Source organism: Ornithodoros turicata, chromosome 1, assembly GCF_037126465.1.
Source record: "Ornithodoros turicata isolate Travis chromosome 1, ASM3712646v1, whole genome shotgun sequence".
Lineage (NCBI taxonomy): Eukaryota > Metazoa > Arthropoda > Arachnida > Ixodida > Argasidae > Ornithodoros > Ornithodoros turicata.
The window spans coordinates 21664231-21678480 of record NC_088201.1 but is presented as its reverse complement, the minus strand read 5'-3'; the positions used below and the strand labels follow the sequence as shown (position 1 = coordinate 21678480).

Below are 14250 nucleotides of genomic sequence, written 5' to 3'. Positions count from 1 at the left end.
AAAAGGAGAGCGACACCCACCTGGGAGAATAAGTCTCTTCGAAACTTGGCAGGGCAGATGGGTTAGTGGGTGGTATACTGAGAGGGGCCAAAGGAGTTGGCTGGTCCGAAATAGGTGAGCTGCTAACACCAGGAAAGCTTGACTGGAACATCTCCTGGTAAGAGGAGACGTCGCTGAATACCTCTGAAGGAACCTGCGCTCCCACAATATCGAGACCGGGGAGCTTGAACTCCTCGCTCAACGAGAAGGTCTCCTCGGCTGTGAACGAGGACGAGAGGTAGTCGGCGTGTAAGAGGCTACTGGATGAACTTAACGGTGCGCTCTGAAACGAGAAAGAAATGACGCGAGGTCCATAATGAACGCACTGTAATTTAAGCAATATAGCATAGAACACGTTGGCTGCGTACAGGCGTCCAGCAGCAACTGCAAGGCTGAGCAGCCCGTGCACCCAGGAAACTGTCTACAACTAACATTTTGCGCCAGAGGAGTGAGGATCAAATCAAACAAGTTCAGGAAACGGTGAACGCAACGCTGAAGCACAATTTTTGTTACAAATTTCACTTTGCAGCTGCAGCAACACAATGCCATGCATTCGAAAGAAATAAACAAACAAAAATCTAAGGCCCAGGTGCAGCTTCATCTTCGATCTAGACTTGGATTTTGCAAGAGAACAAGAAACGTCAACAACAATACAAACAAGAATTATCCCTCGCAAGCTGTAGCATGGGGCTCGAGCTGGACATCGAGAGAGCTTCCACATGACATCTTGAAAGCCCAACGGCATTTGAGCGACGCATAATGATGTATCGCATCTCTAACAGGAAAGCGTTGCACTGAATGCACATCTGGGCAACCCAACAGGATACGACGTTCAACAAACGGGAAGGCATGCGTCACTTTTCAGTATTTGTTAAGTCCTTGGAACAAAAAGTAATCACTCGAGGTTGACCTATACGTGCTAATGCTTAGCACAATGCTGCTACCTGTAGCGTAACTACAAACGTTTCACCTACAGGTGTCATATATCAAATTAAACTCCGGTGATGAAGTAGGGCTTATACGTTCTGTAAGTTTCATGCACGGTTCTATCGGAGGAGCACCTGGCCGTGAATTGTAAAAACAGGTAATTGCACAATCAAAACTGATGTATAATAGGCCGTACTTTTTTTTATTTGTTACTTGCGAGGTACATGGTATATACTCAACCCTGCAGTCGTTCCTTGTACATGTGGCGAACAAAAAAGTTAAATTTGGAAATTTTATGCATGGTCAACATTGCACTATTTACAAGCTGTAGAGAGACACATTAACCCACAGAGGAAGCTGCAAGCAAGCTAGACCAAACTGCAAGGTTGCATAAATCAGAGGATGATGATAAAATAAATGATGATAAAATGAATGAATGAGAGATCCGTCCCGTAATTATAGTGAACGTAAATTTCCTTTCACGTGCGTAACATGAATAATAGTTTAGTGCACAGAAATAAAAAGAAGAAAAGACACATCGTGTAGTAAAAGCTTCTAGTCTTGGTGCGTCTATGTGTACGCTACTGAGAATAACACTGTCATCAGTTAATTGTGATAAAGCAGACATGTATTATGCCTTTAGTAACACCCTCTGGTCAAGCAGACCTTGGATCTGCAGACCTGTGTGTCTGAATGCGTGGTGACATCTGGCGTTGCGTACGTACTGCTTGCGACATACTTGTCTGATTGTCTATGTTATCTGAAATCTCCAGCTGTTGCAAGATTATTGCTCCTGACTAATAGAATCTTGCGGCATACGGCGCACCTTCAAACACGGTATTGGTACGACCCCTTCGAAGGCAACAGAACCACTACGGGTTGTTGAACCACTAATTGAAGATTTCAGACAAGTATGTCGCAAACAGTACATCGTACGTCATGAGCCAGAGTATACAGTGCACGCGCTTATTAAAAACGAAAGAGTATGTGATGCTGGTTGCTGAAGACTTTGATGTGTGGCCCTCTGGCATGAGTGTCACGGTTTCCTTCAGCGTCTTCCTTTTATGTCAGTGGAGTATGGTCCAATACCGGTTGACGATACCGCTGTCATTTGACAAAGCGCAAAGGGCTTTTGCTGCTTTTGCTTATTGGTGTGGGCAGGGCCAGTAACCAAACAGTCTGCAGAAGCTGAGGTCGCGAGTCAAGCTGGTCAAGATTGTAACAGAACTTCACTGCATGAGACGCTCAATGGCAAGTAACATTCACAATGATATCGCTGTGTCTCCTCATTTGCTGGCAACGAGGAGCGTACGCCAATTTTGTAACACATTGCATACATGTAAAGTATTACAGGAAAGGCGCACGCCTCCCGTTTTCAACAACCTGAAGATAGGACGACATCTTAGAAGAAGCACGAATAAGAGTGCGATAGTTGTTTGTATGCAGCAGCCATCTAACATTAGAGATGGCAACCTGGAAAGGTGACTTCGTCAAGTGGTTCCGTCATTGAAGGACTCGAGGCAAAAACGTGCAAAGAATACAAAGCAATCGTTATTGTCATTACCATTGAACTTTACTAAGCGCTTTTATTTCAAGTTCTATTAGCGATCACATTTATACCACCAGACATCGTTGGACATGCTCATGGTCGTTCCTATATGTCCCATTGTCGAGACAAAAAATCTCAGCCTGAATCCTCGGAACCTAGCTATGTTCCAACCGTCACCTGTCATAACACAAACAATTCGAAGGTCCACAGTACATGCAGACATGTGTCTTAAAGCACGGCCATAGTGATGATGCCTTGTGAAACGCAGGAATTGCTCATGCCGTGTACGACCCAAACGTAAAAGTTTACACTACAGTGTGAGCCGATCAAAACGCTGTTATGACACAGGTTCCTCAACTACCCAACAATACCAGAAACGATAATTATTTATGACTCCAAAAACATATCTTCACCGCATAATATGCTCATGACCAACCAGCACGAGAAAGATGACGTCCTTATCTTCAGGTTGTTGAAAACGGGGGGCTTACGCCTTTCCTGTAACACTTTACATGTATGCAAGGTGTTACAAAATTGGCGTACGCCCCTCGTTGTCAGGAAATCAGGAGACAGAGTGATATCATTGTGAATGCTACTTGCCATTGACCGTGTCATGCAGTGAAGTTCTGTTACAATCTTGAACAGCTTGACTCGCGACCTCAGTTTCTGCAGACTGTTTGGTTACTGGCCCTGCCCACAGCAATAAGCAAAAGCCCTCTGCGCTTTGTCAAATGACAGCGGTATCGTCAACCGCTATTAGACCATACTCCACTGACATAAAAGGAAGACGCTGAAGGAAACCGTGACACTCATGCCAGAGGCTCACACGTTCAAGTCATCTCTTCACAACTACACGCAGGAGCTTAAAAGAAATATGACAGATCAAATGGCATAAATGCAGGCAAGCTGGTGCATAAACTCCATAGCAGACAAGCCCGAACATGGGCAAACACGAACAGCAACACTGAGCTGTGTGGTGTGGTGTTCTTCGTATCTTCCCATTCTCAGGCTTGTCTACTATGTAGCTTAAAAAAAAAATGCAGCTGCAGGTGCTCACCATAATTACCACGTAGCTCCATAACCTCTCTAGATATTAATAGTTAGTCAGTTAAAAGTCATGTTTTTAGAGTGTAGAGCTGTTCATGCGTGCCTCGTATACTTCGGCATTGCAGACGTTATTTCCAGAGAAATTATCCTATATGGGTTACGCGAGTAGACTAGGTAGTAAAGCGTTCTATCATATCGTCTTGACATGCTTTCTTATTCCCGCGTCCTCTATGCATGTAACTACTGGATGTGCTACACACCAGGACTGACGTGGACCAACAACAGGTTACTTTCCCAGCCATAAGCGTGAGGACTGAAGACAAGAACAGGGTCACATTGGTCAGACCAGTTCTCAACTTCTTCCCCTGTCCTTACCTTTTGTCTCTACCCCAAGCCTACCGGCCTTTGAGCAAAACAGTGGCGACAGGAAAGGTACTGGCTACAGCTTTCAGAATGCATCTGTTATTTCGTTGACGGAGGGAATGAATCGCTTGTTCCAGAAACGCTTCAAAAAAAAAAAAAAAAAACGAATGAAACCCCAGAACTTTCTGTAAATCGCGTAGCGACATGCGTGAATTATTTCGCTTTATCATTGAGCTGCACTGACATTCTAAGAACATAACTTCGGCGCACAAGACGCTGTGCGCCGCATAAGAAGTTAAGAAGAAGTTTATCAAGAAGTTAAGCTTCTGATTTTAGAAAAGAGCGGGGCGTACGCCTTTCAGAGGAACTTATCACATATCCAAATTGCCACAAAAAGGCGTATACGCCGCTCATTTTCATCAAATGAGGAAAGAGAAGATATCATTCTGAACGACGTTTGGGTCTGAGCGTGTTACGCGGTCAAGTCCTGTGTTTAGAATGTAGACAAAAATGCTTGCCAGTTCGCATCACCTGTGCGATTGGCCAAGAATGAAACCCTACTTGAGGAGTGTGTAAAGTCACCAAGAGTGGGTACTCCCTTGCTGCTTTGTCGTTACCATTCCTTCATCTACTTGATCTACTTCATCTACTTGAACTTACGAACATTCCCGACCACTAATGAACCTCAATACGAAGAAATGTGCATCTATACAACGCTTTCCTCGCCCCGAAGCATATCGCTTGCACAAATCCTGGATTTCCTTATCAGTCTGTTTGCAGTGCAAATGGCCCATGGAGATGGCTGTTTACGTTAACTCGATAAAGGCGTATAAAAAAAGATCGGGAAGGTTTGCACAGCTTGCAACTTGATTTTATCGAATGCCAAACCCTCGGCTCTAAAATCGCAGTTGAGGACGCCAAGCTTGCATTTAGACAACTTATACTTTCAGATATACAAAATGTCACCTGAGGATCTAAGAATCACAGTCACTTCGAACAAGAAGAAATACATTGTTTTCCATGTTGGTTGGCCCTAATCATGTTGTACAGCGAAACGCTGCTGTGAGAATGCAATCTAAACATTTGCCACGTTACGGTTCAAGAGAGCCCCAGTGGAGTTCCCACAGTTCTGATGGTGCACCATCAGCGCCAGAGAAGCTTGCCCACGCATTACAGACATTGGACGCGATTGCAGGTGAGCTCTAACCAATTGAAAAAGGCGCCCATACCTGCGGTCTATTGCTCATTTTATTTGCTTTGATGCTGCTAAGCCGTTGGTGGCATCAGGTGGGCCCACCGATGGACGACTTGAATTTCGGCATCGGCATCTTCATGGAGCGAATCACGGCACGAAGCATACTGCAATAACCGCCCACTCTTTGAATGAACTGCCATGGAGGCTGCGCACGAGAGGCAGCAACTCTAAGCATATAGTCAAATTCAGCGCCATCTTGGAAAAGTATCCGGAAGTGCTTTATCACGAAGACGTTTGATCTCGAGTCGCAAATGTGCATTGCACATTGCGGATAAAGGAGCATGAGAGGAAGACGATTACTACTGCGTGGGATCACGTGCGCGCTTCAAGCTACTTGCAACAGAGGGCTCTGAAGCTCTCCTTTAAAGGTCACAACCCAGGATGGCCGTCCAAACCGGAGGGCGGCAAATACGGGAATGCTTTGTTCTCTTCTACTAAATAACTTTCAATTGTACCTATACAGACTGGAAAGTGCACTCGATAGCAATATCGTAAGGTATTGGCATTGATAGCCCTTGGTACGGTAAATGATAGTCGGCGTTTCGCCGCCCCAATTTAAAGACTCTCAAGACACAACATCACTACATGACGCGTTCAAAGCCACTCGCCATTCAGAGAGATCATTCTGTCTTCTGAGTCGTTAAAAATAGAAGGCGTATACGCGTTCTTGAAGGAATTGTCTCAGAAGAATCTCAGAATTGTCTGTTCCCTAATGGCATGCAGCGATAATGGTATCATCATGCACAGTATATAAATTAGCCCTAGCCCCTACACTCTAAAAAAGCGCTTTACCGCATGGCACGCTCCTAGTCAACCATAATCCCGAATGACACAAACGTTCTCTGCCTTGATTTGATGAAAACGGAAGGGGGGGGGGGGGGGGAGCCGTACGCTATTTTTGTGCTAATTATGGACTGCATAGTGCCACAAAAATGGCGTACGCTCCCGTTTTTGGCAAATCAGTGGAAAGAACGATGTCGCTCGGGATGATGGTTGACTAGGCCCGTGCTCTGTGGTGAAGTTCATTTTTAAGAGTGTATAGGTGTGTTATGCTGCACTCTTAAAAATGAACTTCACCGCGTAGCACGCTCCTAGCCATCCATCATCTCGAATGATATCGTTATCTGCCCTGATTTGTCGAAAACGGAAGGCCTACGTCTTTGTGTAACAATTATGAACAGCATAAGCGTCACAGAAAGGCGTACGCCTCCCATTTTCTACAAATCACGACAGCTAAAGATATCATTCGAGATGATACTTGGCTAGGAGCATGCTATGCAGTGAAGTTCATTTTTAAGAGTGCGTAAGCTCCATTTGAGACTGTAGCAAAGTGTCGGAATATCAGGTGCCTCTCGTCGAAAATTGCACACAAAAATTTCCCTGACACGCTGTTCCTGGCACATTGAGACGTCTACGCTCTAACCCAAATAAACTGTCATTTTGAATGATACCGTTCGCTCTCTCGATTTGTTGAAAATGAGAGAGGTACGCTCCGCTGTTTCCTCAAACCACATTCTAAAAAAAAAAAAAAAACTTAACTACATAACATGCTGAAGGCCAACCAGCATTCACGATGATATCGCTCTGTCTTCCAATTGTTGGAAACAGGAGACGTACGCCTTTCTCTAACACTTTACATGTTCGCAAGATGTTTAAACAATGGCGTACGCCCCTCGTTCTCGTCAAATCAGGAGACAAAGCCCATATAATTCCAAAAGCTGGTTGGCATTGAGCCTGTTATGCTGTGAGGTTCTCTTGGGCTTATTACAATAGAAAGGTAGAAAATGTAGCGAAACAGCCGCCGATATTTCGAACAGAGACTTCCCCCAGAAGAACAAAAATCTATGTTTGAAATATTGTCCGTTTCTCGTCCTGCGGGACTCTCAGTAACACTCTTAAAACCGAACTTCACCGCGTAAGACGCTCCTAGATAGCCATCTTCCCGAATAACATCGTTCTCCTCCCTGATTTGTTGAAAACTGGAGGTGTACGCCTTTTTGTAACACTTATGTAGTTATGATAATTGTCACAAAAAGGCGTACGCCCTGTGCTTTCCACAAATCAGCAGTGAAAAACGGTATCATCCTGTGCAATATGGTTGGCCTTCTGCGTGTTATGTGCTGAAGTTCTGCTTCTCATCTCATCTCATCTCATCCTGGCTAAAGTCGTGGCTCGTGACACTGCCCACACGAGCGAGGCCAACAACGGCAAACTTGTGTCGTCACCATCACCAGCAACCTCTGCTTCAAGAGCGCAGAAGTTCGTTGGTCTCGCACAGTTATTGTTAAGTTTAGGTGAAAAGACTGTATCCTAACTTGGAGTAGGCATTGTATCATGTTGCAGAAACATGAGGCGTAAATAGATACAAGTCTAAGAAGCACGATGGTTTACCTGTGGCGACTCGAGAAGTAGCATTGCGCCCGGTGTGTCTGTGCTTGGCCTTGCCTCGGTCTGGGATACGGACTCCGTACTGGGCTCGGGCTCTGCTGTACTGGCACCTGCACTCGGGCTGGCCTCTTCTTCCGGCTCAGACACCGCGAGGGCTGAAAGGTACCAACGAGGGATTTAATCGAGCATTTCTTACACTTGAAGACATTCAGTCGAGTCAAGAAAGAAACATTTGACCATGATAGGCAAGCATGAGCGATGGGCAAGACACGTAAACAACACAACACGAAGGCTTATCCACCAGCTAACCTGCATCTACGCCATTCTATCTATAACATTTGACCAGCTCGTTCATTAGACATGCAACATCCTGCATCACCATGGAACGTGCTCGTGGAAAAAGACGCAAAAACAAAGGACATCGAAAAGACACAGAAATAAGACAACTGGTTTCGCCATACTCACATATGTCGCCACATAAGAAGGTAACGCGGGACGCTAAAATGACAACATGAATGAGGCTGGCACCGCATGGACAACTCACGCAGCGATAAGAGCTGGATCTACGGAAGTTCCGATAAACCCATAAGGGGGCGAATACTTCGATGGATACGCGTGTGACTCAACCAACTCTAGTGTGACTCCAAGTCAGAGTCTGTAACACCATGTAGAGATGTGAAGACATGCAAACCGAATTGAGGGGGCTTTCTCAACGCTTCAGTCCCTAAATATGCACGGAACGTTACAGTGGAGAAGGAACGCACAGCGAGACATGAAGACCAGTGCCTTACAAAACAACGTTCATTTTAATATCGTCTGGAGCATGCGATTCAGCGAAGATGTAAGCGTGCCATGACCTCAACGTTTTTAAGTATATACGCTTAATCTACCTCGTCATAGTTCTAGGCTGTTGCTTTTTAAACGAGTTTTTAACCGTGAGCTGTTATGCAGTCTACACTCTATACGAGCAGCATTTTTTTCGCGGAACACAGAAAATGGAAAGGGAGGAGTACGCCTTTTCTGTAACACTTTACACAAACGCCAGGTGTTACAAAATTAGCGTATCTCACTCGTCCTCAGTAAAACAGGATACAGACGCACTAAATGCTGGTACAATCTAAAAACAGAACTTAACAGAACCGCATAACACACTCAAGGCCAAGCAGAGTTCAGAATGCTATCTCTCTGTCTCCTGATTTACTGAAGGCGAGGGGGTCCTACGCCATTTTTGTAACACTGTGCGTATATACGTAAAGTTTTACGGAAAGGCGTGCACCTCCCGTTTTCAACAAGAACAAGACAGATCGCTATCGTTCGTGAGTGCTGGCACACTCAAATTACAGAACGTCACCACAGAACAGGCTCTGTGCCAACCATTGTGACGAATGATACACGCTTAAAACGGAACTTCACCGCATAGCACGCTCCTAACCAACCATCATCCCGAATGACATCGTTCTCTCCCCTGATTTGCTGGAAACGGGAGGCGTACGCCATTTTTCTGACAATTATGACCTGCATAAGTGTCACAAAAAAGCGCACGCCTCCCGTTGTCAACAAATCAGTGGAATGAATGAACGGCGTGTACACTCTTAAAAATGAACTTCACCTCATAGCACGCTCCTAGCCAACCACTATCTCGAATGATATCATTATCTTCCCTGATTTGTTAAAAACGGGAGGCGTACGCCTTTTTTGTGACACTTATGCGGTTCATAATTGTCACAAAAAAGGCGTACACCTCCCGTTTTCAACGAACCAGGGCAGATAACGATATAATTTGAGATTATGGTTGGCTAGGAGCGTGCTATGCGGTGAAGTTCATTTTTAAGAGTGTACACTGTTAAAACAGAACTTCACCACATAGCACGTTCCTAGCCAACCATCATACCGAATGATATCATTCTGTGTCATGATTTGTTCAAACCAGGGGGGAGGCGCCTATCTGGGACAAGATAATCTGTCCCAGATAGGCGCCTCCTCCCATTTTCAACAAATCAATGCACAGAATGATATCATTCGGTGTGATGGTTGGCTAGGAGCGTGCAATGTGGTGAAGTTCTGTTTTAACAGTGTACAGTTATCACTTCTGAATTGAAAAGAGAGCGGGGCGTAGCCTTTTTGTGACAACTAACATATCTGCATAAGCACCAGAAAGGCGTACGTCTCCGATTTTCAACAAATCAGAGGAGGAAACGATGTTATTCGGGATGTTGGTTGGCTAGGAGCGTGTTAAGCGGTGAATTTCTGTTTTTAAGATTATAGGCGTTAAGCGCGTTATCGGGTGATGTTCTGTATTTAGAGCGTAAAAACACAGGCAGTGGGTGCGGTAGTGCCGCCGAGCTGCTTGGTGGCCTGATAGGGAGGCATGCTGCTTGGGGGGCGCCCTGGGCCAACTTCATAGGGAACTGTACCGACATTTGCCTCCGAACGACCGAGGAACCTTTTTGCCATAACCTACCCTTAAAGAACCATCATTCCGAATGATATTGTTCTCTATCCTGCTCTCCTAAAAACGAACTTCACCACATACTCTAAATACAGAGCTTCACCGCATAGCACGCTCCTAGCCAACCATCATCCCGAATGACAACGTTCTCTCCCTTGATTTGATGAAAACTGGAGGCGTACGCCATTTTTGTGGCAATTTTGAACTGCATAATGCCGCTAAAATGGCGTACGCCCCCCGTTTTCAGCAAATCAGGGGAAAGAACGACGTCACTCGGGATGAACATGGGCTAGGCTAGGAGCGTACTATAGTTCATTTTCAAGAGTGCATAGCGCGTTCCTAGCAAACCATCATCCAGAGGGATATCGTTCTCTCCCCTGACTTGCCGAAAACGGGTGGCGTACGCCATTTTTGTGGCATTATGCAATTCATAATTACCAGAAAAATGACGTACGCCCCCCCCCCCCTCCACACACACACGTTTTCATTAAATCAAGGGAGAGTACGTTGTCATTCCGGATGATGGTTGGATAGGAGCGTGCTATGCGGCGAAGTTCTGTTTTTAGAGTGTGGCTCCTTGAAAATGATAGGCGATTGCCTTTTTGGGACACTGTGCATTTATGTTATAGGTCACACACACACATGTACGTAGCTAGATGAAGAACAAATACGTAAATTCACGGTGCTTCTAGAGGGGGAGGGGGTGCTTCACGGTCACCTTTCCCCAGGCTGAAGTTGGCCTCGTGACGGCTCTGTTTTAGAGTGTAAAGATGAGATCACCGTACACTAATCTGTAATGCCACTCAATAAAGAAGACAGCGGAGGGTGTATTCACAATGCTCGAAACCTTGTTACACGTTGGCATTGAGCGTGCTATGCGGTGAAGTTCTGTTTTTCGAGCGTAAAATGTAGGCTTACCGTATAACGTGCCCACAGCCAACCGTCATTCAGAATGGGGGTCACTTTTTCTTCCGATTTGTTAAAATTTGAATGAACGTCGCTTTGAATGTGAACAGTGGATGACTGTGTACGAACAGCCATGAAAGATCGCCGCACGCTTCCTGGAGCGAATTCTACTATTTCCAATATACTAAGACCGTAAAAAGTGGGGAAGTCTATAGAATCAGATTACTGTCTCACGACAAAACGAAAACAACTCCTCGGTGCCAAAGTGCAAACAGCGACTTTCTAAATGATCGGCGAACCAAACCGAAGCCGATTTACACAGGCCATAGTAAATGATGGCATAGTAAGTGAGTGAAGATGTTGCTGACACTGTAAGACTGTCTTAATACAAGTCCAGGGGATACAGTGTAGACACGCGAAGGCGGCAACAAGGCCCATGGGAAACCATCCAGAAAGGGGGCAACCAAGCCTCTAAGAAAAGCGTCGTACAGAGGAGAAAGGCGCAACCTCCAGCACCAGGACCAGAGAGCAACTCTTGAAGGGCTTTCCACACGGCTTCCTTGGTATGGCCCGGAGACACTGCGGGAAAGCATTGGCTGAACGAGCGCAAGCCGAAGGCACCGATCTACCCGAAATATACGGCCACAATTCGCGGAACATCTCGAGTTGATTACTAAGAACAGACAAAGACATTTCAAAGGAAATGCCATCGAAGATCATGCCTGCGAGTGGGGAGTCCTGTGCCTAGCGAACACGATCGGTTTGGCAGTGTAAGACAGTTCGACAAATTCAAGGTCAAGGTCACAAATTATTGCGCGAACACTTGTGAAATACTACAATAAAAAATAAAATAAAAACAGAAGAAGGAAGGAAATGGAGGAAGCTAAGTGAAAACGAATCGGCTGATGATACGACGACTGTGGATGACAAACGAAAGACCCACAACACAAGCAGGACCCTCTTCCAGGAAAAGCATGCCCACTGCAGACGCGCTACAGACGCGAATGGTTGTCCAACGCAAACTGAAGCCACGAAGCCTAACCGGCCTGGGACGAAGTCTGCCAGCTGAGCTGACTCTCCCGACCCTACACATGAGTGCTCAGAATAGACCGGTCGAACGTACTGACGTCACTACACACTCAATATATTTAGAATCTTGGAGCAGTGCGGTGAGAGGGCATGACGTGCACCAACGTCACCCGAGCGTCATGGCAGCGTCGGTGATTGGCCGCGCAAACCCAGTGACGTCAGTTGCGCACGTTCATGCCATCTCCAGCCCCCAAAACAGCTGCCCGGCGCGTGAGTCGGGTGAATCAAAAGGAGAAAAGGAAGAAGGCACACCAATAAAATTGCGTTTAAGTGCCACTGCGGCCATACTTCTCATATTCGATGGATGACAAACAAGCGTGCATTTTATGGTATGACCATCAGGAATGTTCCACTAGTCAGACCACCTATATGATACTTCATTAATACAATCTACCGAGACCCCGGGTCAATGAGGCACATGGTGCCGCCTTTCGGACAAAACCCTAGAATCACCCGTCTCCACATGTTTGGGAGACGACAAATGAAACGTAACGATCAGAAATGCCATAAAAGTGAGGCCAACACGTCAACGAACTTGCTGTTGGTTCCAGATGCCCCCCAGTATAGTAGAAACCATTTTACTTAGTGGACTCGATGAACGAATTCAGTCAATGAATACAATGGCTAGCGATGAACTATACACAAACGAAATTCAGAATGCAAAAACGAAAAAAGAAGAAGACAAAACAGTGTTGTACTTTATCCTGAATTCCTGATGTACTACAAGTTGCTGCACTCTTTGCTGGTACACTTTAAAAACAGAACTTGACCCATAACACGCGCACGGCATATCAGCACTCAGAATGATATCGCTCTGTACTCTGATTTATGAAAGCGGGAGGCGTACACCTTTTTCTGTAACACTTTACACAAACACAAGTTTTACAGAACTGGCGTACACCCCTCGACCTGAGCGAATCCGTACTAAATGCTGCTCGCGATTGGGCGTGTTGTGCAGTCAAGTTCTGTTTTCAGAATGTAGCATACAGAATGCTGCGGTAACAAGTAATCATCACCTGCATAGAACACAGTACTCACAACTATCACCATATATCGTTCGAGAAAACTAGGTACGTTTCCCGGAAGGAAATCCAATCTGAAAGACGCTACACTCGCGCTACACTTAATGTGGTATCACCAAAGAGGAGCAGTTTGGCCCAGACCAGCTGAGCGAAATCGTTCCAGCTTTTGGTGGCCCTGGATCTGAAATATGAAGCACTTACTGGTTTGTGGTCCAATGTCGTTGACGTGTTATTCCGGGAGTAGGTTATCCGGCGATACCGTCGCAGTGTTCATAGCACGCAGCCCACCTGAGCTGCCTGGCAGAGAAAGTCAGCTTTGGATCATGGACTTGCTTCGTGAGGCAACTGCACCCTTCCAAATCGGTGGCCCAGCTCAGCCCTGGACTTTTATAGCGGAGCAAGACGAAGGGAGGATGGGCGTGACGTCAGGCCGACGACGACCACCTTCCGCACCAACCCGCGCCATCTACGTGACGTCACATATCGCGACGTCACTTAGCGAGCCATGCTTCCTGACGTCAAGGACAACGTCACGGGCGCTCGTGGTTGTGATCGTAACACTGCAGTCCCGGCACGTAGAGTACGAGCTTACGCTACGGAGATCGATGGCACCCATCGCGCATGCGTTGGCGCAAAATCTAAAAGGAAAGCCAAGCCGGGCTTCCCGAGGCGTTTTTCAAGGTTGCAGCGGGAGGTCCACGTGATACTCCTCTGCCAGCAAAAACAAAGGCGAAAACTTGTCGAGCCGCCTTTCATGTCCATAAATGGCAGCCGCCGGAACTCAAATACGGACGTCATGGTCAATTAGAATGAGAGCCAGAGAGCATACGTAATGGACCCAAACAAACACCTCCACTTTTTTATATGGATGACACTGTCTCGTGAGTTGCATACTTAACGTCTGAATCAGTGCCAGATACTACGGCTACCGGAACCAGCGTACCGCATGATGAACTGCAGACACTTAGGCGCATAATGGTGGCCGATGGTTGAATACAGACTCATTAATGTGCGCTCTTGAATAGTGGCGCTTAGTGCGAGTAGTATCACCATGCTTTCCCAAAATTAAAAGCCAAGAAACCAAACGTCAAGTGACATTACTCTGCACAAGCCACATTCAATTGAAAGGTTGAGGCATGAGGGTGTCTTTCAGAGGGAGCAGCTTGGACAGTGGGATCATAGTGTGCGCCATCACCTCAATTTTTTCACGCTTCAT

The 14250-nt window shown here is 46.1% G+C and overlaps 1 protein-coding gene across 8 annotated transcripts in view; it reads right to left on the bottom strand.

The window, feature by feature from the left end:
• Positions 1–14250, bottom strand: part of LOC135377616 (probable nuclear hormone receptor HR38) — a 54850-nt gene that overhangs the window by 7543 nt on the left and 33057 nt on the right. For 4 of the 8 annotated variants that reach the window (XM_064610161.1, XM_064610163.1, XM_064610164.1 and 1 more), the window contains 3 exons: positions 13236–13500; positions 7572–7723; positions 21–322 (listed from right to left, as the gene is read on the bottom strand). In XM_064610161.1, the coding sequence (XP_064466231.1) occupies positions 21–322; positions 7572–7595 (326 nt within the window). In that variant the 5' untranslated portion in view covers positions 7596–7723; positions 13236–13500. Of the gene's footprint in view, positions 1–20; positions 323–407; positions 842–7571; positions 7724–13235; positions 13501–14250 lie in introns of those variants that run through there. The other 4 variants (XM_064610157.1, XM_064610159.1, XM_064610158.1 and 1 more) reach the window with 2 other exon arrangements.